The 23,120-nt window shown below is 42.2% G+C and overlaps 2 protein-coding genes across 2 annotated transcripts; one reads left to right on the top strand and one right to left on the bottom strand.

The window, feature by feature from the left end:
* Positions 1–2,820: 2,820 nt before the first annotated feature.
* LOC121447341 (acylcarnitine hydrolase-like) lies at positions 2,821–19,035 on the top strand. The gene is made up of 11 exons (XM_041650537.1): positions 2,821–3,038; positions 3,892–4,033; positions 14,763–14,896; positions 14,981–15,239; positions 15,964–16,062; positions 16,329–16,469; positions 16,582–16,662; positions 16,890–17,034; positions 17,453–17,590; positions 18,362–18,434; positions 18,852–19,035. The coding sequence occupies exons 1-11, from the start codon at positions 2,821–2,823 to the stop codon at positions 19,033–19,035; spliced, it is 1,614 nt and encodes a 537-aa protein (XP_041506471.1).
* LOC121446892 (ferritin light chain-like) lies at positions 10,210–12,868 on the bottom strand. Its single transcript, XM_041649788.1, has 2 exons — positions 12,856–12,868; positions 10,210–10,690 (listed from the first exon to the last, which is right to left on the bottom strand). The coding sequence occupies exons 1-2, from the start codon at positions 12,866–12,868 to the stop codon at positions 10,365–10,367; spliced, it is 339 nt and encodes a 112-aa protein (XP_041505722.1). The 3' UTR covers positions 10,210–10,364.
* Positions 19,036–23,120: the final 4,085 nt, after the last annotated feature.

The following is a 23,120-nucleotide window of genomic DNA, read 5'->3' as shown; positions in this document are numbered from 1 at the left end:
GGGAGTGAAGGGTGTGCTGAGAGCACCCTGGGCTTGCTCCTGCTCTTCCTTTATCAAGAGGACAATTCTCAAGTATTCATTCCACCCATCTGTGGGAATATCACAGTGCACACCTCCTTAGAAAGGAAACCATAGCTTCCATTGCTTTCTGTTCCTTGCTCTCTGTACCACACCTATTCAGGACCTGTGACTCCAAGAACAGTACACATGGTGACCCCAGGTTTGAGGTGACAGTTGCCGTTATCAGAATAATTAGCTTCTGAAGCTATGTTGTGGCTTGCATTGAGACTAAAAATGGAACTCACATCACAGAAGAGCATTTGCCCCACCTGCTGAACCCTGGTTCCTACCAGTTCTGCTTAGTCACAGCTCTCCTGCAACTTTGCCCCGCCCAACAAGCTCCTGCCTATAAATCTTAGGGTTCCAATAATTGTCTAGGCAGAGCCCACATATTCTACTTTCTGCATACAGTGCATCCCATAACAGCACAGACTCAGGCCTCAGAGGTGATCATGCCGTCCTGCAAACGTCGTGGTTGGCTGATTGCTGGAGCCTGTGCACTTCTGTTAATTGCTGTAGCCTGTGGGCTTGTGTTTCTTCTCCGCGCGCACGGTGAGACTCCTTACATGGGTGGTGGGGGCCAGAGTTGCCAATTTTGGCAGAGGCAGAGGCTGAGGCTGTGGTAGGAAAGGTAGCAAGGGAGGAGGAGCAGGTAGAGACGACAGAGAGGAAAAGTGGCCCCTGTAGCCCAGAGAGTCAGTGATGTCTGAGGACACTCAATAGAACAGAGGGCTACTCTGCCAAGCCTGGGCCTGAAAGTCAGAAGGAAGAGTGTTGGGGACAGAGAGCCAGATGGGCCATGTCCCCTTTCTGTATAGGGTTGTGCCTGTGGTTGAAGCTCTTATTGACCCATTGGTAATAATAAAATGAATTACACCTTCCTACTAGCATTGAACTCCAAATGGGTCACCCTCTCAGAAAGAGAAGCATCACGGTACGCTCCAAATAATCCTAGGAAATTTTCCTGGCCCTCGGTCATACAGTTCTCCAGCCCTACAAGAGTTTCCCAACTGAGAGGCCCGTGTTCCCTTTTCCATTTTCTGACCTTTGGAAAAGGTACAACTTGGAGTCTGAGGCAAAGGGAATGTGCTCTGTGTCTGCCAGAAAGTCTTCAGGTTTATGAATAGGTGAGCCAGGAGGGTACTGTGCCCGGCATCAGTGTGCAGCCCTGAGGCCTCTTACCCAAAAGCATTCAAGCCTGAGTCATGCTGACCTCCTGCCAGGCCTCCTCAACCAGATTTACCCTAAGGAGGCCATAAAGACCTCACTGTGACTCTTCCCTGCTGTTGTCCAGGTTCTGAGATGTCATCAGGGACTCCTGGATGGGAAGATCTGCCCAACTCACTCTTGGCTTATTTGAACATTCTTCTTTGGATCCTGGGTTCAGAATCACTGATAACTATAAGAGGGCACAGAGTTGTGCACCACCCATGGAACATCAAGATAAGATCGGAGTGAGCTGGTGTAATGGCACACACCTGTAAATTGTGTTCTAGATGAGGCAGAGAAGGTAGAAGGCTTTTCAGCTGCAAGCCAGACTGGGCTACACGGCAAGAACCTGTCTGGTGGGGTGCTAAATGTAGAAATGTTAAAACAGAATACCACAGCAATTTCAGCATCAGTAATAATCAGGAGGAGGAAGACATCTGGAAGTAAACTTGGTTAGCAATGCTTACCATAGCAAAGTCAGGAATTTAGAGTATCACATAAATGGTCAGATGGTAATCCAATTAATGGTGACTTTTAGTTTTAAATATGATATAGGTGACATTAGCAGAGATTTAATTACATGGAATTTTCTGCTATTTTTTTTTACTCTACATGGGCCCCCTTTTTCCACATACAGCTGTTATAAAAAGAGTAACTCTTGAGAAGTCTACACATGTAATGAGAGATGTGTTATCTTTTCCCCACAAGCCACATAAAATCAGAATCTCTACTTAGCTGGGTGGTGGTGGTGCATGCCTATAATGTCAGTACTTGGGAAACAGAGGCAGGTGAATCTCTGTGAGTTCAAGGCCAACCTAGTCTACAAAGAAAGTTCCAGGAAAGTCAGAGTTTTCACACCAAGAAACCTTGTCTAGAAAAATGAGGAAAAAAGAGAAAAAAAGAATCTCTGCCTAACTTCAACTGTTACATTTTAAAATGAAAAAGAAAAATGAATGCATAGATTTTTATCCTTAACATATTTGTCACATCCCTTTCTGGGCTATTTTCCTGCCTTCTGACTGAAAGTACACTCACTCCAATATGTGGGATTCCATGGTGAGCTTTTCTTGGGGGTGAAGCATCCTGGCTGTAGCCTGACTCTTAGCAAACCCATTTCAGCAGGTTTTGCCTGTTGCTGTAGCAGTGACAGATTCTAGTGGCCCATGTCCTCAGTGATCTATAGGGACAGCTATGGCATGTGGCATAGTGTCCTGTAGAGAGCGTTTTGCTGGAGATAGGAATGAGTTTTCAGCACTGGAAAGATGGTGGAAAATTGCCTTCTACTCCCTGAGAGTGGCTGCTGCCTTGGCTACTTGTTACCTCACCAAGAAGCATCGAACATGCAATCCATGATTATTAGGTGTAGAAGAGTTTTGATTTTTATGGAAATACGGCAGGTCTGCCTAATTCTTCCACACAGGAACATGGTGTTGTGGAGAGAATTTGCCAAGGAGATGGGTACTTGGAGAACGCTGAACTGAAGAAAGCAAGAAAGAAGTAACATCCACAGTGTGAAGGGAGATGGTTGGGCAAACCCAACCTTGATATCGCATGTCACTTACAGGTGCAGACTCAGCCAACCCCATCAGGACTACCCACACGGGACAGGTGCAGGGGACTCTAATCCACTTGAATGACACCAAAGAGGGTGTCTACATCTTCCTGGGAATTCCCTTTGCCAAGCCACCTCTAGGAGAGCTGAGATTTGCACCTCCTGAGCCTCCAGAACCATGGAGTGGTGTGAGGGATGGGACCACCTACCCAGCCATGTAAGTCCTCCTGAGACCCAGAAAATGTCAGGTCCTGAAATAGGCAGGAGCTCAGAACCTGATCAGACTGCAGTGCTTTCTCCATCTCCAGCCCTCCACTGCATTCTCTCTGTGATGGGATATGCTGCAGATGCCAGGGAAAGGCCAAAGTGATGAGAGCTCCTTAGCAAATGACCCTCCACAATTAATGTACCAACCTATAGGTGTCCAGGTACCATTAGCCAAGAGGCAGTTTCTTGAGAGTCTGGATGTGTGGTGAAGGATGTTCCACCACCATGTTTACCAATGCAGCACCTATATTGGGACAGGATCCAAAACCCAGACTTTGGAGATTACAAGGTGAAATGGTGTCATTACACACACCAATAGTTTTCACAGAAGTTCATGGAAATATCAATATCCCATCATCAGGAAGAGTGGGAGGCAAAGACCCATCTGGCAGCCTCACTAGAGGTTTGAGCTCCATTCCAGTTTTCCCAAAGTCTCTGACCTTTACCTTAGTTGGAAGAGCTTTTTGGAATGGAATCTCATGTTACCTGGGCATCATGGAGCCAGAATGGGGGGTTCTAGGGCCTGGAGAGATGGCTCAAAGGTTAAGAGCACTGACTGATCTTCCAGAGGTCCTGAGTTTAATTCCCAGCAACCACATGGCAGATAACAACCATCTATAATGAGATCTAGTGCCCTCTTCTGGTGTGCAGGCATACATGGAAGCAGAATGTTGTATACAAAATAATTAAATAAATCTTTTTATTTTAGAAAAAAGAGGAGGTTTAGTGGCTGAGAGCAAATATGAACTAAGAGTCTGTTTTTAATACTGCACTACTCTTAGAATAACTGTTATTGTCCCGAGGTGTCTACAGAATTCTATTACAGTGAATGCAGAAAGTCTGGCAATGATTAAACTGAGTGAGCCTTCCATCTCGACATCTGAGGACTGCCTGTATCTCAACATCTACACACCAGCTCATGCTCATGAGGGCTCTAACCTGACTGTGAGTGGCAACCCATACTCAGATCTGGGGGTGGGCATTTCTTCAGGATGACTAAAAGGTGCATAATCAATGTGAGACCCTGATGAGAAGCCCTCCCTGTCAGGTGTCCAGGAAGGCCTTCTCTGCCATGGTACACAACTAAACCCTAGGTATGGGACACAGAGACCTAAACACTCTGGGAAGTCAGTGGCTATGGCTCCTTGATCAACTCAGGTTTCACACTACCTACCAGAGGCCTGAGAGCTAAATCCTGAGCTCTTGCAAATTTATTGGCATGGACTATCCATTGTGTCAATGTTTTTTTTCTTGTTTTGAGAAAGTGTCTCTCTATATAACCCTGCCTGACATAGAACTCACTATGTAGACAAGGCTAGCTTCAAACTCACAGAGATCTTTGAGCTCTGCCTCCAGAGGTATGGTAATTCTTTAATTGAAAATAGATTCTTTCTCATATATTAACTCTTCTCTGAATGTCTGGTATAATTCTACAATAAAAATCATCTGTACATGGGCTTTTTTTTTTAGTTGCAAAACTTTTAATGACTACTTCTATTTTACTGGAGGTTATAGGTATATTTAAATTGTTTATCTGATCATGATTTAACTTTGGTAAGTGATACCTATTGAGAAAATTATTCATTTATTTCCTAAATGCTGGAGTACAGGTTTTGAAAGCATGTCCTTATGAGTCACAGGATGTTCTTGGTGTCTGATGTTATGGTCCCATTTTCCCTTTTCTTGATTTGGTTATTTTGATTTTATTAAATCGGATATTCTCTCTCTGTCTTTTAGGTAGTTTGACTAAGGGATTATATATTTTGTTGATTTTCTCAAAAAAAAAACAACACTTTGTTTTATTGATTCTTTTTTTAAATTTATTTATTTATTAAAGATTTCTGTCTCTTCCTCGCCACCGCCTCCCATTTCCCTCCCCCTCCCCCAATTAAGTCCCCCCAACTCAGCCCGAAAAGCAATCAGGGTTCCCTGTCCTGTGAGAAGTCCAAGGAACTCCCACCTCCATCCAGGTCTAGTAAGTTGACCATCCAAACTGCCTAGGCTCCCACAAAGCCAGTGCGTGTAGTAGGATCAGAAACACATTGCCATTGTTCTTGAGTTCTCAGTAGTCCACATTGTCCGCTATGTTCAGAGAATCCGGTTTTATCCCAGGCTTTTCCAGACCCAGGCCAGCTGGCCTTGGTGAGTTCCCAATAGAACATCCCCATTGTCTCAGTGTGTGGGTGCACCCCTCACGGTCCTGAGTTCCTTGCTCGTGCTCTCTCTCCGTCTGCTCCTGATTTGGACCTTGAGATTTCAGTCCTGTGCTCCAATGTGGGTCTCTGTCTCTGTCTCCTTTCATTGCTTGCTGAAGGTTAATATTCAGGAGGATGCCTATATGTTTTTCTTTGGGTTCTCCTTATTTAGCTTCTCTGGGATCACTAATTATAGGCTCAATGTCCTTGGTTTATGGCTAGAAACCAAATATGAGTGAGTACATCCCATGTTCCTCTTTTTGGGTCTGGCTTACCTCACTCAGGATAGTGTTTTCTATTTCCATCCATTTGCATGCAAATTCAAGAAGTCCTTGTTTTTTATTGCTGAGTAGTACTCTAATATGTATATATTCCATACTTTCTTCATCCATTCTTTCATTGAAGGGCATCTAGGTTGTTTCCAGGGTCTTGCTATCACAAACAATGCTGCTATGAATATCGTATAGCATATACTTTTGTTGTATGATAAGGCCTCTCTTGGGTATATTCCCAAGAGTGGTATTGCTGGGTCCAGGGGTAAGTTGATCCCGAATTTCCTGAGAAACCGCCATACTGCTTTCCAAAGTGGTTGCACAAGTTTGCATTCCCACCAGCAATGGATGAGTGTACCCCTTTCTCCACAACCTCTCCAACAAAAGCTATCATTTGTGTTTTTGAATTTAGCCATTCTGACAGGTGTAAGATGGTATCTTAAAGTTGTCTTGATTTGCATTTCCCTGATCGCTAAGGAAGTTGAGCATGACCTTAAGTGTCTTTTGGCCATTTGAAGTTCTTCTGTTGAGAATTCTCTGTTCAGCTCAATGCCCCATTTTATAATTGGGTTGATTAGCCTTTTACGGTCTAGTTTCTTGAGATCTTTATATATTTTGGAGATCAGACCTTTGTCAGTTGCGGGGTTGGTGAGGATCTTCTACCAGTTAGTGGGTTGCCTTTGTGTCTTAGCGATAGTGTCCTTTGCTTTACAGAAGCTTCTCAGTCTCAGGAGGTCCCATTTATTCAATGAGGTCCTTAGTGTCTGTGCTGCTGGGGTTATACGTAAGAAGTGGTCTCCTGTGCCCATCTGTTGTAGGGTATTTCCCACTTTCTCTTCTATCAGGTTCAGTGTGTTCGGACTGATATTGAGGTCTTTAATCCATTTGGACTTGAGTTTTGTGCATGGTGATAGATATGGATCTATTTTCATTCTTCTACAGGTTGACATCCAGTTTTGCCAGCACAATTTGTTGAAGATGCTCTCTTTTTTCCATTGTATACTTTTAGCTCCTTTATCGAAAATCAGGTGTTCATAGGTTTGTGGGTTAATGTCAGGGTCTTCTATTCGATTCCATTGGTCGACTTCTCTGTTTTTATGCCAATACCAAGCTGTTTTCAATACTGTAGCTCTGTAGTAGAGTTTGAAGTCAGGGATGGTAATGCCTCCAGAAGATCCTTTATTGTATAAGATTGTTTTGGCTATCCTGGGTTTTTTGTTTTTCCATATAAAGTTGATTATTGTCTTCTCCAGATCTGTGAAGAATTTTGATGGGATTTTGATGGGGATTGCATTGAATCTATAGATTGCTTTTGGTAGAATTGCCATTTTTACTATGTTGATCCTCCCAATCCAGGAGCAAGGAAGATCTTTCCATTTTCTGGTGTCCTCTTCAATTTCTTTCTTCAAAGACTTAAAGTTCTTGTCAAATAGATCTTTCACATCCTTGGTCAGAGTTACCCCAAGATATTTTATGCTTTTTGTGGCTATCATGAAAGGTGATGCTTCTCTAATTTTCCTCTCTGTTTCCTTATCCTTAGTGTATAGGAAGGCCACTGATTTTTTGGAGTTGATCTTGTATCCTGCCACATTACTAAAGGTGTTTATCAGCTGTAGGAGTTCTTTGGTAGAGTTTTTGGGGTCGCTTATGTATACTATCATATCATCTGCAAATAACGAGAGCTTAACTTCTTTACCGATACGAATCCCCTTGATCCCTTTATGTTGTCTTATTGCTATTGCTAGAACTTCAAGCACTATATTGAAGAGGTATGGAGAGAGTGGACATCCTTGTCGTGTTCCTGATTTTAGTGGGATGGCTTTGAGTTTTTCTCCATTTAATTTAATGTTAGCCGACGGCTTGCTGTAAATAGCTTTTATTATATTTAGGTAGGACCCTTGTATCCCTATTCTCTCCAAGACTTTCATCATAAAGGGGTGTTGAATTTTGTCAAATGCTTTTTCAGCATCTAATGAAATGATCATATGGTTTTTTTTCTTTCAGTTTATTTATATGCTGGATTACATTGATAGATTTGTGTATGTTGAACCAGCCCTGCATCTCTGGGATGAAGCCTACTTGATCATAATGGATAATTTTTCTAATGTGTTCTTGGATTCGGTTTGCCAGTATTTTATTGAGAATTTTTGATCAATATTCATGAGTGAGATAGGCCTGTAATTTTATTTCTTGGTTGGGTCTTTGTGTGGTTTTGGTATCAGGGTAACTGTAGCTTCATCAAAGGAATTTGGCAATGACTCTTCTGTTTCTATATTGTGAAATACATTAAGGAGTATAGGTATTAGCTCTTCTTGGAAGTTCTGGTAGAATTCTGCATTGAAACCATCTGGTCCTGGGCTTTTTTTGGAAGGTAGATTTTTGATAACGGTTTCTAGTTCTTCGCGACTAACAGGTCTATTTAGATCGTTCACCTGGTTTTGGTTTAGCTTTGATATGTGGCACTTATCTAAAAAATTGTCCATTTCTTTTGCATTTTCTAGTTTTGTGGCATACAGGCTTTTGAAGTAAGATCTAATGAGTCTCTGAATTTCCTCTGTGTCTGTGGTTATGTCCCCCTTTTCATTTCTGATCTTATTTATTTGTGTGTTCTCTCTCTGTCGTTTAATTAGTTTGGATAGGGGTTTGTCGATCTTGTTGATTTTCTCCAAGAACCAACTTTTTGTTTCATTGATTCTTTGGACTGTTTTCTGTGTTTCTATTTTGTTGATTTCAGCCCTCAGTTTGATTATTTCCAGTCTTTTACTCCTCCTGGGCGTGTCTGCTTCTTTTTTTTCTAAAGCTTTCAGGTGTGCTGTTAAGTCTCCGATGTATGCTTTCTCTGTTTTCTTTAAGTGGGCACTTAGTGCTATGAACTTTCCTCTTAGCACTGCCTTCATAGTGTCCCATAGGTTTGAGTATGTTGTCCCTTTATTTTCATTAAATTCAAGGAAGACTTTAATTTCTTTCTTGATTTCTTCCTTGACCCAGGTGTGGTTCAGTAGTTGACTGTTCAGTTTCCATGAGTTTGTCGGCTTTCTGGAGGTAGGATTGTTGTTGAATTCTAACTTTAATCCGTGGTGATCTGATAAGACACAGGTGGACAGTGATATTTTTTTGTATCTGTGGAGGTTTCCTTTGTTTCCGAGTATGTGGTCAATTTTCGAGAAGGTTCCATGGGCTGCAGAGAAGAAGGTATATTCTCTCCTATTTGGGTGGAATGTTCTATAGATGTCTGTTAAGTCCATTTGCTTCATTACCTCCAGTAGTTCTCTTACTTCTCTAATAGGTTTCTGTCTGATTGACCTGTCCATTGCTGAGAGATGTGTATTGAAGTCTCCTACTACTAGTGTGTGTGGTTTGATGTCTGCCTTGAGTTTTAGTAATATTTCTTTTACATACGTGGGTGCTTTTATATTAGGGGCGTAAATATTCAGGATTGAGACGTCATCCTGACAAATTGTTCCTGTTATGAGTATAAAGTGTCCATCTCGATCTCTTCTGATTGATTTTAGTTTGAAGTCAGTTTTGTTAGAAATTAATATGGCCACACCTGCTTTTTTCTTAGGACCATTTGCTTGAAACACCTTTTCCCAACCCTTTACTCTGAGTAGATGCCTGTCTTTGTGGTTGAGATGTGTTTCTTGCAAACAGCAGAATGTTGGATCCTGTTTTCGAATCCAATCTCTTAGCCTGTGCCTTTTTATAGGTTAATTGAGACCATTAATATTAAGTGATATTAATGATCAGTGGTTGTTTATGCCGGATATTCCTATTGTTTTTGGAAGTAGAATTTGTGTGTCTCCCTTCTTTGAGTTGTGCTAGTGACGGGTCGCTAGATGCTTGAGTTATTGTAGGCAGTGTTGGCCATGTTGGATTCCTTGGGTTGCGGTTTTCCTTCTATTACTTTCTGTAGGGCTGGGTTCATGGCTACGTATTGTTTAAATTTGTTCTTATCCTGGAATGTCTTGATTTCTCCATTTATAGTGAATGAAAGCTTGGCTGGGTATAGTAGTCTGGGCTTGCATCCATGGTCTCTTAGCTTCTGAGGTACTTCTATCCAGGACCTTCTGGCTTTCATTGTTTCCATAGAGAAATCAGGTGTAAGTCTGATCGGTTTACCTTTATAATTACTTGGCCTTTTTCCTTTGCAGCTCTTAGTATTCTTTCTTTAACCTGTATATTTTGTGTTTTGATTATTATATGATGAGGGGATGTTTTCCTTTGATCCAGTCTATTTGGTGTTCTGTATGCTTCTTGAATATTCAAAGGAATATCTTTCTTTAAGTTGGGAAAGTTTTCTTCCATAATTTTGTTCAAAATATTTTCTGGGCCTTTGAGCTGTGACTCTTCTCCTTCTTCTATTCCTATTATTCTTAGATTTGGTCTTTTTATTGTGTCCCATAATTCCTGAATGTTTTGTGATGAGAATTTGTTGGCTTTGCAGTTTTCTTTGATCAGAGCGTTTATTTTCTCTATGGTGTCCTCAGAATCTGAGATTCTTTCTTCTATTTCTTGTATTCTATTGATTATGCTTGTTTCTGTAGGCTCTGCTCATTGACCTAGATTTTCCATATCCAGCTGGTCCTCAGTTTGTGTTTTCTTCCTTGCTTCCATTTCAGTTTTCAATTCTTTTTTTTTTTTTTTTTTTTTTTGCTGCTTCAAAAGGCTTTATTTTTACTTGGTCCAAAACTTGAGAGGGGCTCCAGGGCGTTACAAAGCTCCCTAGTGGCTTCTTGAGAGGTTAGGGTGAAGGTCCTGAGGCGGGCTGGTGCAGAGCAGAGGTGGGAGCCCCTCGGAAGGAGAGGCCTCCTAGTCATGCTTGAGAGTGAGCCGCTTAAAGAGGTACTCGCCCAGAGATGCCTGGGGTCCAGTAGCCAACCTGCGGAGGTTGGTCAGGTGGTTGCCCATCTTCTTGATGACCTTCACCTCCTTATCCAGGAAGTGGTTTTCAAGGAAGTCACAGAGATGAGGATCTGTGCGGGCAGAGCCCAGGGAATGAAGATCCAAGAGGGCCTGGTTCAAGTTCTTCTCCAAGGCCAGGGCAGCTTCCATGGCCTCCTGGGTTTTACCCCACTCATCTTGAGATGCCTTCTGCACATCCTGAAAGAGTGCACGGCCTCCGGGATGACGTGGCTCTGGAGGGTGTAGGCCACTTTTTCAGTTTTCAATTCTTGAACTGTTTCCATTACCTGTTTGATCGTTCTTTGTTTCCCAGGGTATTATGTACGTATTTACTCATTTCTTCAAATTTTTGGTTATACTTCTCATCCATTTCTATAAGGGCATTTTTCACATGTTGTTTAAGGGATTCTACTGCTTTCAGAAAGTCAATTTTTTTCCACTTCTTCTGTGTTAGGGTGTTGGAGACCTTCTGTTGTAAGATAATTGGGTTCTGGTGTTTTCATGTTGTTTTTCAGATTATTGGGTGAATTCTTTCCTTGGCGCCTGCCCATCTCCTCCTATTGATGCTATCTAAGGGGTCTGTTAAAACTGGTTCAAGTTTCCCTGCTGGCCAGGGGCTCCTCTTACAAAATGCCCTTGCTCTGCTTCCTGGATCCTGCCGAGGGCCAAGATCCCTCTCACCTCTCAGAAGGGTCTTCAGGAATAGGACCCGGCTCCTCCTTTGCCAGGGACCTCCCCAACCGAAGGCCTACCTCTTTGGTTTAATTGTAGTGTGGCGTTCTGTTCTCAGTGTTGCGCGCGGTCCCTGCAGCCTGCTTCTGCTGCTGGGACTGTTCCCGCTGCCAGCAGCCTGTGTCCTCTGCTGCTGCTCCGGTCCCAGCCGGTTCCAGCCTGTCCCAGTCAGTCCCCGCCAGCTGCGCTGCTGTTTTATTGATTCTTTATACTGTTCTTTTTGTTTATATTTTATTAATTTCTGCAGTTTATTTCCTGATCTTTTCCTCTTAGGTGTGCTTACTTTTTTTGTGCTAGAACTTTCAGGTGTGCTGTTAAGTTGCTATTATGAGCTCTCTCCAATTGTTTTAATGTAAGCACTTAATGCTGTGAACTTTCCTTTTAGCACCATCTTCATTGTGTTCCATAAGTTTGGGTGTGCTGTGTATTGATTTTCATTGAATTCTAGAAAGTCTTTAATGTCTTTCTTTATTTCTGTCTTGACCCATTTTTCATTCAGTAAAGAGTTGCTCAGTTTCTGTGAGTTTATAAGCTTTCTCTTGCTTCTATTCTTGTTGATATCCTGGTTTATTGTGCAATTATCTAATAAAATACAGGAAATTGACTCAATTTTCTTGCATCAGTAGAGAGTTGATTGGTGACCAACTATTTGGTCAATTTTGAAAAAAAAATCTGTGAGGTGCTGAGACGAAGGTAGATTCTTTTGTGTTTGGGTATATTATTATGTAAATATCTCTTAGATTAATTTGGTTGATAAAGTCAGTTAGCTCTAGTATTTCTCTGTTTAGTTTCTGTCTGGATGGCCTGTCCATTTGTGAGAATGGGGTATTGAAGTCTCCCACTAACAGTGTGTGAGAGTAAATATGTGATTTAAGGTCTAAAAGTGTTTCTTTTACATAAAAAAAACTCTAAAAATTATGCAGTGATTATCTTGACTGAGAGAGAATAGAATTTAAACCCATTCTTTTCTCCCATTTTTCACATTAGTAGTTTTCTCGATTCATTTGGCAACAGTACGTCACCATTTTAATATTAATGACAGTGAAAAGTAGACTTTGACATGCTTAATATGTAATGTTAATTTGAATGGAATCCATAATGTAAATTTCCCTACAATACACTTCACTTTAATCTCAGTCTTCAAAAAAAAAGTGTTTCTTTTACAAAAATGGGTGCTCTTGTGTTTGGGATCAACGTTATGAATTGAAATGTCATCTTGGTGAATTTTTTCTTGTGGTGAATATGTAGTATCCTTCCTACCTCTTTTGGTTAATTTTATTAGATATTAAAATGACTACACCTGATGTAGAAGGGTCATCTGTCTATGTGTTGCTTTCATTGGTTAATAAAGAAACTGCCTTGGCTTTTGATAGGACAGCAGCTTAGATAGGCAGAGTAGACAAAACAGGATGCTGGAAGAAAGAAGCAGAGTCAGGCAGATGCCATGGAGCCAGCCGCCAGGTCAGACATGCTGAATCTTTCCCCGTAAGCCACCACCTCGTGGTGCTACACAGATTACTAAATATGGGTTAAAGCAAGATGTGAGAATTAGCCAATAAGAGACTGGAACTAATGGGCCAGGCAGTGTTTAAATGAATACAGTTTCTGTGTAATTATTCTGGGGCTAAGCTAACCGTGCAGGATCCAGGCGGGACAAAAAGCAGACCTGCTCGCCTCATCACTACATACACAAGATTGTTTGTTAGGTTTGTTTGCTTAGAATATCTTTTTCCAACCCTTTACCTTGAGCTAATGTCTACCCCTGATATTTAAGTGTATTTCTTGTATGCAGCAGAAGGATTGATCCTGTGTTGGTAACCAACTGTTAACCTGTGTCTTTTTATTGGAGATTCAAGTCATTGATATTGAGAGATATCAGTGATCAATGATTGTTAATTCCTGTTATTTTGCTGCTGTTATTGTTGGTGGTGGTGTGAATGTACTTCAATTCTTTGGGTTTTGCTGGTGTAAAATTATTTATTTCCTATGTTTCTATGTGTGTAATTTACCTTAGTTTAGAGTTTTCCTTCTAGTACCTTCTTTAGGGCTGATTTGTATATAGATATTGTTTAAATTTGATTGTATCATGGAATGCCTTAAGGTGATTAAAAGTTTTTCTGGGAGTAGTAATCTTGGCTGGCACCTGTAGTCTTGTAGAGTCTCCAGCACATCTGTCCAAGACCTTTTGCCTATTAGAGTCTCCATTGAGAAGTCAGATGTAACTCAAATAGGTCCGACTTATATGTTAGTTGGTCTTCTCCCTTGAAGCTTTTAATATTCTTTCTTTGTTCTGTATGTTTAGTGTTTTGATTATTTTGTGCTGAGATGACTATTCTTGTCCAAATTATTTGGTGTTCTGTATGCTTCTTGTAACTATATAGGCATTTCATTCTTTAAGTTAGGAAAATTTTTCTTCCATGGTTTTGTTGAAGATATTTTCTAGGCTTTTGAACTATTTGGTATTCTTCTCCTTCCTCTATTCATATTATTCATAGATTTGCTCTTTTCATAGTGTCCCAAATTTCTTGGATGTTTTGTGTCAGAAATTTTTCAGATTTAACATTTTCTTTCACCAACGTAATCATTTCTTCTATTGTATCTTCAAAATCCGATATTCTCTCTTCCTATCTTTTATATTCTGTTGGTGAAGCTTGCCTCTGTAGTTTCTGCTCATATTCCTAAACCTTTCACTTCCAGGATTCCCTTAGCTGGTGTTTTGTTTATTGTTTGTATAACCGTTTTTAAGGTCTTGAATACTTTTATTTCTGTCCTTCAATTGTTTTTTTTCTTCACTTTCTTTAAGGGATTTATTCATTTGTTCTTTAAAGACCTCTTTCATCTTCATATTAAGGTCTTTTTTCAGCTCTGTTGGGATATGTAGAACCTGCTGTGGTAGTATAGTTGGGTTCTGTTGGAGACACACTGACCTGGCTGTTGTTTATTGTGTTCTTATACTGGCATCTAGCCATCTGGGTTTGGGGTGGTTATAGGTCTAGGTGTTGATTTCCTGGTTTCTCTTAGTTTGGTGTGTGTTTTGTTACTTAATTACTGTTTCCTCTCTGGATTTTTAGAAAGTCTTCTGCCTGCTCACTCGGTGTGTTCAGTGGGAATTCTGGGGGGAGTCAGTCTATTACAGTGCTAGTGGTGACCCTGAGAATTGAATCTGGGGTAACAGAGAGTAGGGAAGGTCCACAGGCAGCCTACCTGGTCCTAAGCTCTGGTATTAAAGGTATACATCACCATGATCAGCTATGTGCCAAGGAGTTTTGTTAATAATCAGAAGAGTTACTGATGAATATACCCTTTTTATTCTATTTCATAGGCGACTGAGGGTAGGGGATGTTATTACTCCAGATTTAGAGCCATTAATTCAGGCTTGGGTCCTTAGAGGAGAGACACTAACAAGTATCCTGATGGTACTAGAGCCCTGTCTGTGGTCCAGGTGAGGATGTACTGAGAAGTTTTGTCTGTGTGTCTAAGTACACTGAGACAAAGCATTAAGTAAAGTAGAAGACACCCAGGTGGAGCTTGAGCTGGGTGGGAACCTCCTGGCATCTGACTTGATTTCCACAGGTAATGGTATGGATCCATGGGGGTGCACTGGTTTCGGGTATGGCTTCCTCGACCGATGGATCCATGCTGGCAGCCAAGGAAGATGTGGTGGTGGTCACTATCCAGTACCGCCTGGGTCTCCTGGGCTTCTTCAGGTGAGTCTGGGGCTAGCCTGCACTGTGCAATAGGGGATAAAAGGAAATAAGACAGCCCTGTGATTCCTTCTCTGAATCTTACAGCACTGGAGATGAGCACGCCAGAGGGAACTGGGGCTACCTGGACCAAGTGGCTGCCCTGAGCTGGGTCCAGCAGAACATTGCCCACTTTGGAGGCAACCCAGACCTTGTCACCATCTTTGGACAGTCTGCAGGTGGCGCAAGTGTGTCTTCACAGGTTGTGTCCCCCATGTCCAAAGGACTCTTCCACAGAGCCATCATGGAGAGTGGGGTATCCCTGGTGCCTGACCTGATCTCTAACACCTCTGAGGTGGTCTACACAGTGAGTGACTTCAGCCATTGATGACCCTGCAGACTCAGCCTCCACCCTCTGGTACTCTGGGAGTTTTCTCAATTGGGAAAACGAGGGGTGTGGGAAATAGCTTCTTTCACTACTTTCTGAGAGATTCAAGGGTTAGAATCCAGGTGTTTATATAGAGGCTAGGTGTAATAACCATGTAGTGTCCATCATGTTCAGACACAAATACATATGGGATGATGATATGGCTCAATAGGTAAAAATATAAGGATGTGAGTTCAAATTCCCTCAGAAACCACAAAAAGCTGCATGTGGCAACAAGTGTGTGATCCTGGTATTCAAAGGATGAGGTAGGAGGCAGAGACCAGAAAATCCCTGAAAGGTCACAAATAAGATAGACTCTTGTAGAAAGGAAGAAATAATAAAAGATCATTTCTCAAACAAGATGGGAAGTGAGGAGTAGCAACCAGACGGTGTCCTCTAGTCTTAGCATGGAAACCATGGTATAGGCATTCCTGAAGTCACACACACTCGTGGACAAACACACATAGCTTATTTTTTAAAGTCTTTAGGTAGAATGACCTCTCTGGCTGTCACATCTGAGCAACACAAAATGGGAATTACATACTTTATTTCACCAGAACAAAGTGCAGTGTGATATTTGCACACAATGCCAATTGACTGGGGTTGGGAAAACTCCTCCACTTGCCTGAAAGGATGGATCAACTCCTGCCTGATCCCTTTACAGAAAGTGGCCAGCTTATCTGGTTGTGAGACTGTGGACTCAGAGACCCTGGTGCACTGTCTGAGAAACAAGAGTGGAGAAGAGATTCTGGCTATTAACAAGGTTGGGAGAGTTGTGTGACTTGGAGGACCTGGTCAGTGGGATGTGGGAGTCAGTCCTTACTACTCTAAACAAATTACCTCTGCTCCATGGTTTGGCATCCTCTTAATCATGTATGTAAAATTATTAAAATGAATACCAAATATCCTAAAATATGTAGAATCTCTATCAGGGGTGGAAAAACATCCTGAGACAATTAAATGGGGGCAGGGGTAATGGTTCTCAGTGGACATCAGAATTGACCTCCATATCCCTTGCATGTCCCTCAGGTCTTCCAGTCCATCCCTGCTGTGGTGGATGGAGAGTTCTTCCCCAGGCATCCCCAAGAGTTGTTGACTGCTGTGGATTTTCGCCCTGTCCCCAGCATCATTGGTGTCAACAATGATGAGTATGGCTGGCTTCTCCCTATGGTGAGGCATAGTTTTAATATTTTGGAAGTCTGGGGACTCAAAAGGTGAGCAAGGAAACTTGATCCATATCTATCCCACAGTATACTATAGAAAACTGTCCTCTCTCTGCCAGATCCTGGGCTCTGATCAAATAATAAAGAACATAACCAGAGAGACCCTGCCAGCTATTCTGAAGAACACAACAACACAGATGGTGAGACACCTTGAGTACTGTCTCCAATAGAAAGAGCCACTATGTATCCTTCCAGACAGCATGCCTACAAAGATCTGTGTGTGTGTGGTTTGTGGAGGGCTCACCTCAGAACTTATACCTTTCCCTCTATATCACATCTTATCCCTGGTCACGTTCTCCACACTGAGGCTGCTGCCTATCAAAACAAGAACCTGCCTAAACTCATTCTTCCTGATTCCCTGCTGTAGATGTTACCTCCTGAGTGTAGTGACCTGCTAATGGAAGAGTATATGAACAACACTGAAGATGCTCAGACCCTCCAAATACAGTACAAGGAAATGATAGCAGACTTCTTATTCGTTATGCCTTCACTACAAGTAGCAAAGTTTCAATGTGAGTGCATCTGTGATGAGGCCTAGTTGGGAGGAGCTCAGAGCCATGGGTCCCAGATAAGCTTAATAGTGTCCAGGTCCCCAATCTTGTCTGGATCACATCTCGGGTACTAAACCCCGGGGGGCATTACATCAGTATTTCTTTATTCTCATATAAGAAAGGGGAGTGATATCTTATCCAGATACAAACAAAGAAACAGGTTGCTGATACTCCATTGGTTTGCCAAACCTACTTAGCTGGAAAGGCCAGGGTCACTGTTTAGCCAAAGGCTTTCCCATAACTAGTGCTCCAGCCTGGGGCCACTCACTTGACAATTATAACACCAGATAACTGTATACCGACATAATTTATCAATAACCATTAGGTAGGAAAGTTACAGGTGAGAGAAATCCATGTAACCATGTGTTCTTACCTCTAGGCTCCCGTGCCACTGTCTACCTTTATGAATTCCGTCATGTGCCCAGCTACGAAAAAGATGTGAGGCCAGCCTATGTGAAAGCTGATCACAGCGATGAGATTCCCTTTGTTTTTGGTTCCTCCCAATGGGGCATAAAACGTGAGTCTTCTTTTGTTTCATGAGCTGGATGGGGTCACAGGTGGGTACCTGATGGGCAACTGAGCTCTCAGTCCAGCCGAGAAAATCAAGGCTCTTGGAGAGGACATAATCAAGTAAACACCCTTTCCATCCTCAAAATTTATACTGAGATTAGAATCTGGATTCTACCCAATATTATCTATCATCTTAATTACTTTTATATTTCTGTGATGAGATACTATGACCAAGTCAGCTTATAGAAGAAAGGGTTTATTGGGACTTAGAGTTTCAAAGGGTTAGTTAGAGTCTATAACCATCAGGGATGGGAAAATAGCAGCATGCAGGCAGGCAAGGCACTGGAACAGTGGCTAACTAAAGCTTACATTCTGATCTACAAACACAAGGCAGAGAGAGAGCTAACTGGACCTGACTGGACTTTTAAACCTCAAAGACAACTTCCAGTGATACACCTCCTCCGACAAAGCCATTTCTCCCAATTCTTCCCCAAAAGTTCCACTAACTGGGGACCACACATTCAAATATATGAGTCTATAGGATTCATATCATTTGAGCCACCACACCTATGTTAGATGGAATGAGGACACACTGAGCAGAACTGAACCTGGAGGCATCAATTAGAGGTGTGGGTGGCTCTTGGATCCTTGGTGGTGAAGGAGGAAAAGAGGCCTAGAGTTCAAGGTCAGGCTACAAAAGGATGGTGATTGCGGAGCAGGAATAGGCAGCTGCATCCGGTGGCTGGGACCTGGACCTCTGTCTTCCCCATGGCTACAGCTGACTTCACTGAGGAAGAGGAGTTGCTGAGCAGGACGATGATGAAGTACTGGACCAACTTTGCACGACATGGGTGAGAACACATCCCTCCCTCAACCTCCTCAGTGGTGGGTCCCTATCTAGGGCTCCATTGGTGGTTGATGACTTCATTAGCATGCATGGATAACTCATCACATGATAGAGTCCTCCTCACCCCAGGGCACACTTAGGTACATCATACATATTGATTACTGGTCACACTGCAATGACTTGATAGGAACTATGGTATTGTTCTTTAGATTTTGCCTTTGAGTGGGAGACCCAAAATTGTCCAGGTAGTCTTGCCCCACATGGAACAGATACTCATAGGTGATACTTGTATCCCTGTGTAAGGACACGTGCCTCATCCGTCCTCTCAACTATTGGCCCAATTAGTCTACTACCCTGACAAATTGGGGATCACAATGATGAGGATGACCTTACCCTTCCCTGATGGCTGGCATATCCGCAGGAACCCCAACAGCGAGGGTCTACCAGAATGGCCTGTGATGGATGATAATGAGAAGTACCTACAGCTGGACATCCAGCCTGCTGTGGACCAAGCCCTGAAGGCCAGAAGACTGCAGTTCTGGACTCAGACTCTGCCCCAGAAGATCCAGGAGCTAAAGGGGTCTCAGGATAATTACAAAGAGTAGTACCCCGTGAGAGGAATGGTGTTGAGGACTGAATATGCATGAGGTCAGCCGAACATTCTTAGAGAATCCCGGTTAGAGTCTAACCGTCACATCACCATCCCTTACCTCTGCAATTGTCCATTTGGTCTGCATGTACGACAAACCCTTGGTGTGTCCCTCGGTCCTCAGCATGCTGGGACACCTTTTATGAGACTCCGTGAATGCTCCCATGACTGTATATGTGTGACCCCTAAGGGCCCCAATCTTCTTTCACTGTCCTCTGGGACAACGCCCTTTCCTTCCTTTCTTCCTCTGCTCTCATCCTCTCTCCTCTTCTCCAAGCCCCAGACAGTCTTCAGATGAAACAGAAGCTTTGGAAATCTTTATTATATGGGAGTGGACTGTCAAAATCCTATGTTCTCTCAGCAAGTCTCATGTCTTCTTATTTGTAAGTGGCCAATAAAGAAACCTAGTAGTCAAAGTCCTACCTATTGTTTTCATGTGTTCAATCAGTTCCAAAATTTCACAAATTGTAAGCTGAGCTCTTTAATAGGTACTGTGGGCCCTGCTATTCAGAGACCTAAACAGAAAGATTATATGGTTTCTGCAGTTTCGGGTAATCCTGAGCAACATAGTAAGCCCAGCATCTCTAAACAAATTATGATCTGGATAACATACAAATAGCAAAAAAAAATTATATATGTTTATAAACCAAGAAATCCAAGGTCAAATGCCATCAGATTTGCTCTGTGTTGAGAGTTAGGTTTCTGGCTCAGAAGATTTCACATCTTGAATTTTGCAGGCAAATGGATGGAGCTAGAAAACATTATTTTGTGTGAGGTAACCCAGACACAGAAATACAATTATCACATGTACCTCTTTAAAGGTGGTTTTTCAACATAAAGCAAAAAACGGCAGCCTATAAACCACAATCCCAGAGAACCTAGACAACAATGAGGACACTAAGAGAGACTTACATAGATATAATCTACATGGGAAGTAGAAAAAGACAAGATCTCCTGAGTAAATTGAGAGCGTGAGGACCTTGGGGAAAGGTTGAAGGGGGAGGGGAGAGGGTGGGAGGAGAGCAGAGAAAAATGTAGAGCTCAATAAAAATCAATAAAACAAAACAAGTCCTAGGAGGGCACAAATACTGATCCCACCCTCTTCTGTCTCATCCACTCCTGGTTCTTCTACAGGAAACATCAGGGTCCCTGGGCCTTACACACAGGGTTCAGGTGTTGTCTAAGAATAGATGGAGGTTTTGGCCCTTGATTTCAACCAAAATAATTACAAATTCACTCCATTTCTGGCACCACAATTTAACTCTTTCTAGCAAGGAGATCAGTCACCTCACATTACGATGTATTAGAGCTCCCTAAGGCCACTCAATGGCTTCACTTCAAAGGCAATCAGTTAATGCAACAAATCTAAAATCATGGACATTATAGCATATTTTTATCTGTTGCTGTAACAGACACACCATGAGGCCTCTGTAGCTGGTACCTGAAGTGAAACTGCATGAACAGAGATCTCATTCCACATGAAACCCTGTGTGAGCAGCATGTGACAGAGAAAGGGAGTGTACCTTTTCACTTGGACATCTTAGTGAATTGGATTTGCTTGAATTATAAGTATTCTACAATAAAAATTTTTAAGTTTTTCCTCCAAAACAAAAAAGCTCTTTATCCAGGAAATTCAGTATCATGAATCCACATCGCGCCTCTCATCTGGGACCACACATGACTAACATTCGCTGTCCTTCTACATCCACCTGCAAAATGTGCATCTTCCTGGGGAAAGGAGGGTCATTTACATAACTGCAGTGTATTGATCAAACCCAGAAGATTCCTTCTACTAAAGGATAGTTCATTTACATCAACTGCTCATTGTTGTTACAGCGCCCAGTACTCCTTCACACAGTTACCAAGTAGTCAGGGCATGGAGGAGGTGATACCAATGTCGGCTTTATGTGACATGACCAAATTATCACTAGATGTCAGTTTAGTGTGTGCACACATGCATCAAAACTGTGTGCACCTGTGGGGATTCTGAGAGACCACTGAGCCTGTAGGGCCAGCTGAGGGGCCGATACCCACAGGGAGCCTAGCATACCGGAGGAAGCAGCCGCTAGAACCCAGGGCATATTACACCCTGCTTCCCCACTTCACCTCCCTCCACTGAGATATAGAAAATAGCACCTGGGAGGCAGAGGTCAGCCTGGTCTACAGAGTGAGGTTCAGGACAGCCATGGCTACACAGAAAAACCCTGCCTCAAAAGACAGCTCTGGCTACTCTTCCAGAGAATTCACATTTGATCCTAGCACCAGCACTGGGGCTCACAACTGCCTAACTTGTGTTCCTGGGGACCTGACCCCCTCTTCTGCCCTCTGTGCACTAGGCACACACATGGTACATGGATATACATGCAGGCAATACACAAGATTTTTAAATTTTATATTCATATATGTATGTGCTATGTGTATGTACCTACATTTAAATAAGTTTGAAAAACGATAAAAACCTTTCAGGGCCAGCAAATGCTGCACAGCCTGGTTACCTAAATTAATCCCCAGGACTCATGGGTGGAACGAGAGAGAGAGCATTTTAGCTAGGTATGATGATAATGCCTGTATGTTTAACTATGATGATAAATGCCTATATGTCTAGGTATGATGATAAATGCCTATATGTCTAGGTATGATGATAAATGTCTATGTGTCTAGGTATGATGATAAATGTCTATGTGTCTAGGTATGATGATAAATGTCTATGTGTCTAGGTATGATGATAAATGCCTGTATGTTTAGCTATGATGATAATGCCTGTATGTCTAGGTATGATGATAAATGCCTATGTGTCTAGGTATGATGATAAATGTCTATGTGTCTAGGTATGATGATAAATGTCTGTTTGTCTAGCATGTTGCAGCCTGAGGCAGAAAGTCTGAAGTTTTTTAGGCCAGCCAGGGCTACATAGCAAGACTTCTTCTCAAAAAACCGAAAAGGGGCTGGAGCAATGACTTAGCACTTCATACACTGCTAGAGGATTTGGGTTCAGTTTCCAACTCAAGCTTCAGTTCCAGAGGAGCCAATTCCCTCTTCTGACCTTTGTGGGCTTTTCATGCATATAGTGTTTAACAACCATGCAGGCAAAAAATAAATACACTAAAATAAAAATCTTACATAACTTGGGGTGGGACTGGAGAGATGGCGCTATAGTTAGGAGCACTTGGTGCTATTTGTAGAAGACTTGGTTTGGTTTCCAGTGTCCAGTTTGAGGCTCACAATCTAGAACTCCAGTTATAGGGGATCTGAGACTCCGCAGTCTGATACACACATATTGTACACATGCACACATGCAGGCGATACACATAAACCAGTACATTTAAAAAATTTTAATTTTTTGAGGCAGCATTTCTCTGTAGTATTGGTGCCTGTCCTGAAACTTGCTTTGTAGACCAGGCTGGCCTTGAACTCACAGAAATCTGCCTCTACCTCCCAAGTGCTGGGATTAAAGGTGTGTGCCACCACTGCCCAGCTCTCAAAAAATTAAATAAATGTGCCTGGTTGCAAGGGAAAAAAAATGAAGGATTCTTAAATTTAAGGTAAAGAATTTCCATGTTTTCAGAAGATGTTCATATCCTTTCATGATGAAAGAGAATGTGGAATGGTGGCGGCTACTGCCACCTACAGTTCTTTTGTGGAATTGCAGATAAGTTCAACTCAATGAAGGGTTGAACCAGGCAGGGTTCTCCTGGTTTCTCAGAAAAAGTACATAGAATTGTGAAGAAAGATGAATAAATTAGATGTCCTCTTGAGAAAAAAAAAAAAAAAAAAAAAAAAAAAAAAAAAAAAAGAAAAAGTCAAAAGCATTCAGGGCAAGATTTGACAGTCCTGCTTATCCATTTCCGGATATCATGTACCTTGTCAGTGGTTGAGGCATTGTGAGTTCCACGCCCAAAGGTCAGTTTTGCCAAAAAAGAAAACAAGCTCCAAGTGGAGTGTCTTTGGTGCTCAACATTCTCTAGGGAATAGATTGGTGCTGTCAGAAGCAATCATGTCTCATGTCAACAGAACCCAAATTATTTAAATGCCATGTTCCAC

Source organism: Microtus oregoni, unplaced genomic scaffold (genome assembly GCF_018167655.1).
Source record: "Microtus oregoni isolate MIOR12 unplaced genomic scaffold, Mior012 000004F_ref0000308, whole genome shotgun sequence".
Classification (NCBI taxonomy): Eukaryota; Metazoa; Chordata; class Mammalia; order Rodentia; family Cricetidae; genus Microtus; species Microtus oregoni.
The sequence above is the reverse complement of the archived record's forward strand: the minus strand, read 5'-3'. Positions and strand labels throughout refer to the sequence as shown.

Bases quoted from the DNA above. Each gene is read 5' to 3' on its own strand.
- LOC121447341 (XM_041650537.1), top strand. From the start codon at position 2,821: ATGTCACTTACAGGTGCAGACTCAGCCAACCCCATCAGGACTACCCAC. The intron at 16,663-16,889 runs GTGAGACACCTT...TCCCTGCTGTAG, and splicing joins AGAACACAACAACACAGATG to ATGTTACCTCCTGAGTGTAG. The intron at 17,035-17,452 runs GTGAGTGCATCT...TCTTACCTCTAG, and splicing joins ACAAGTAGCAAAGTTTCAAT to GCTCCCGTGCCACTGTCTAC.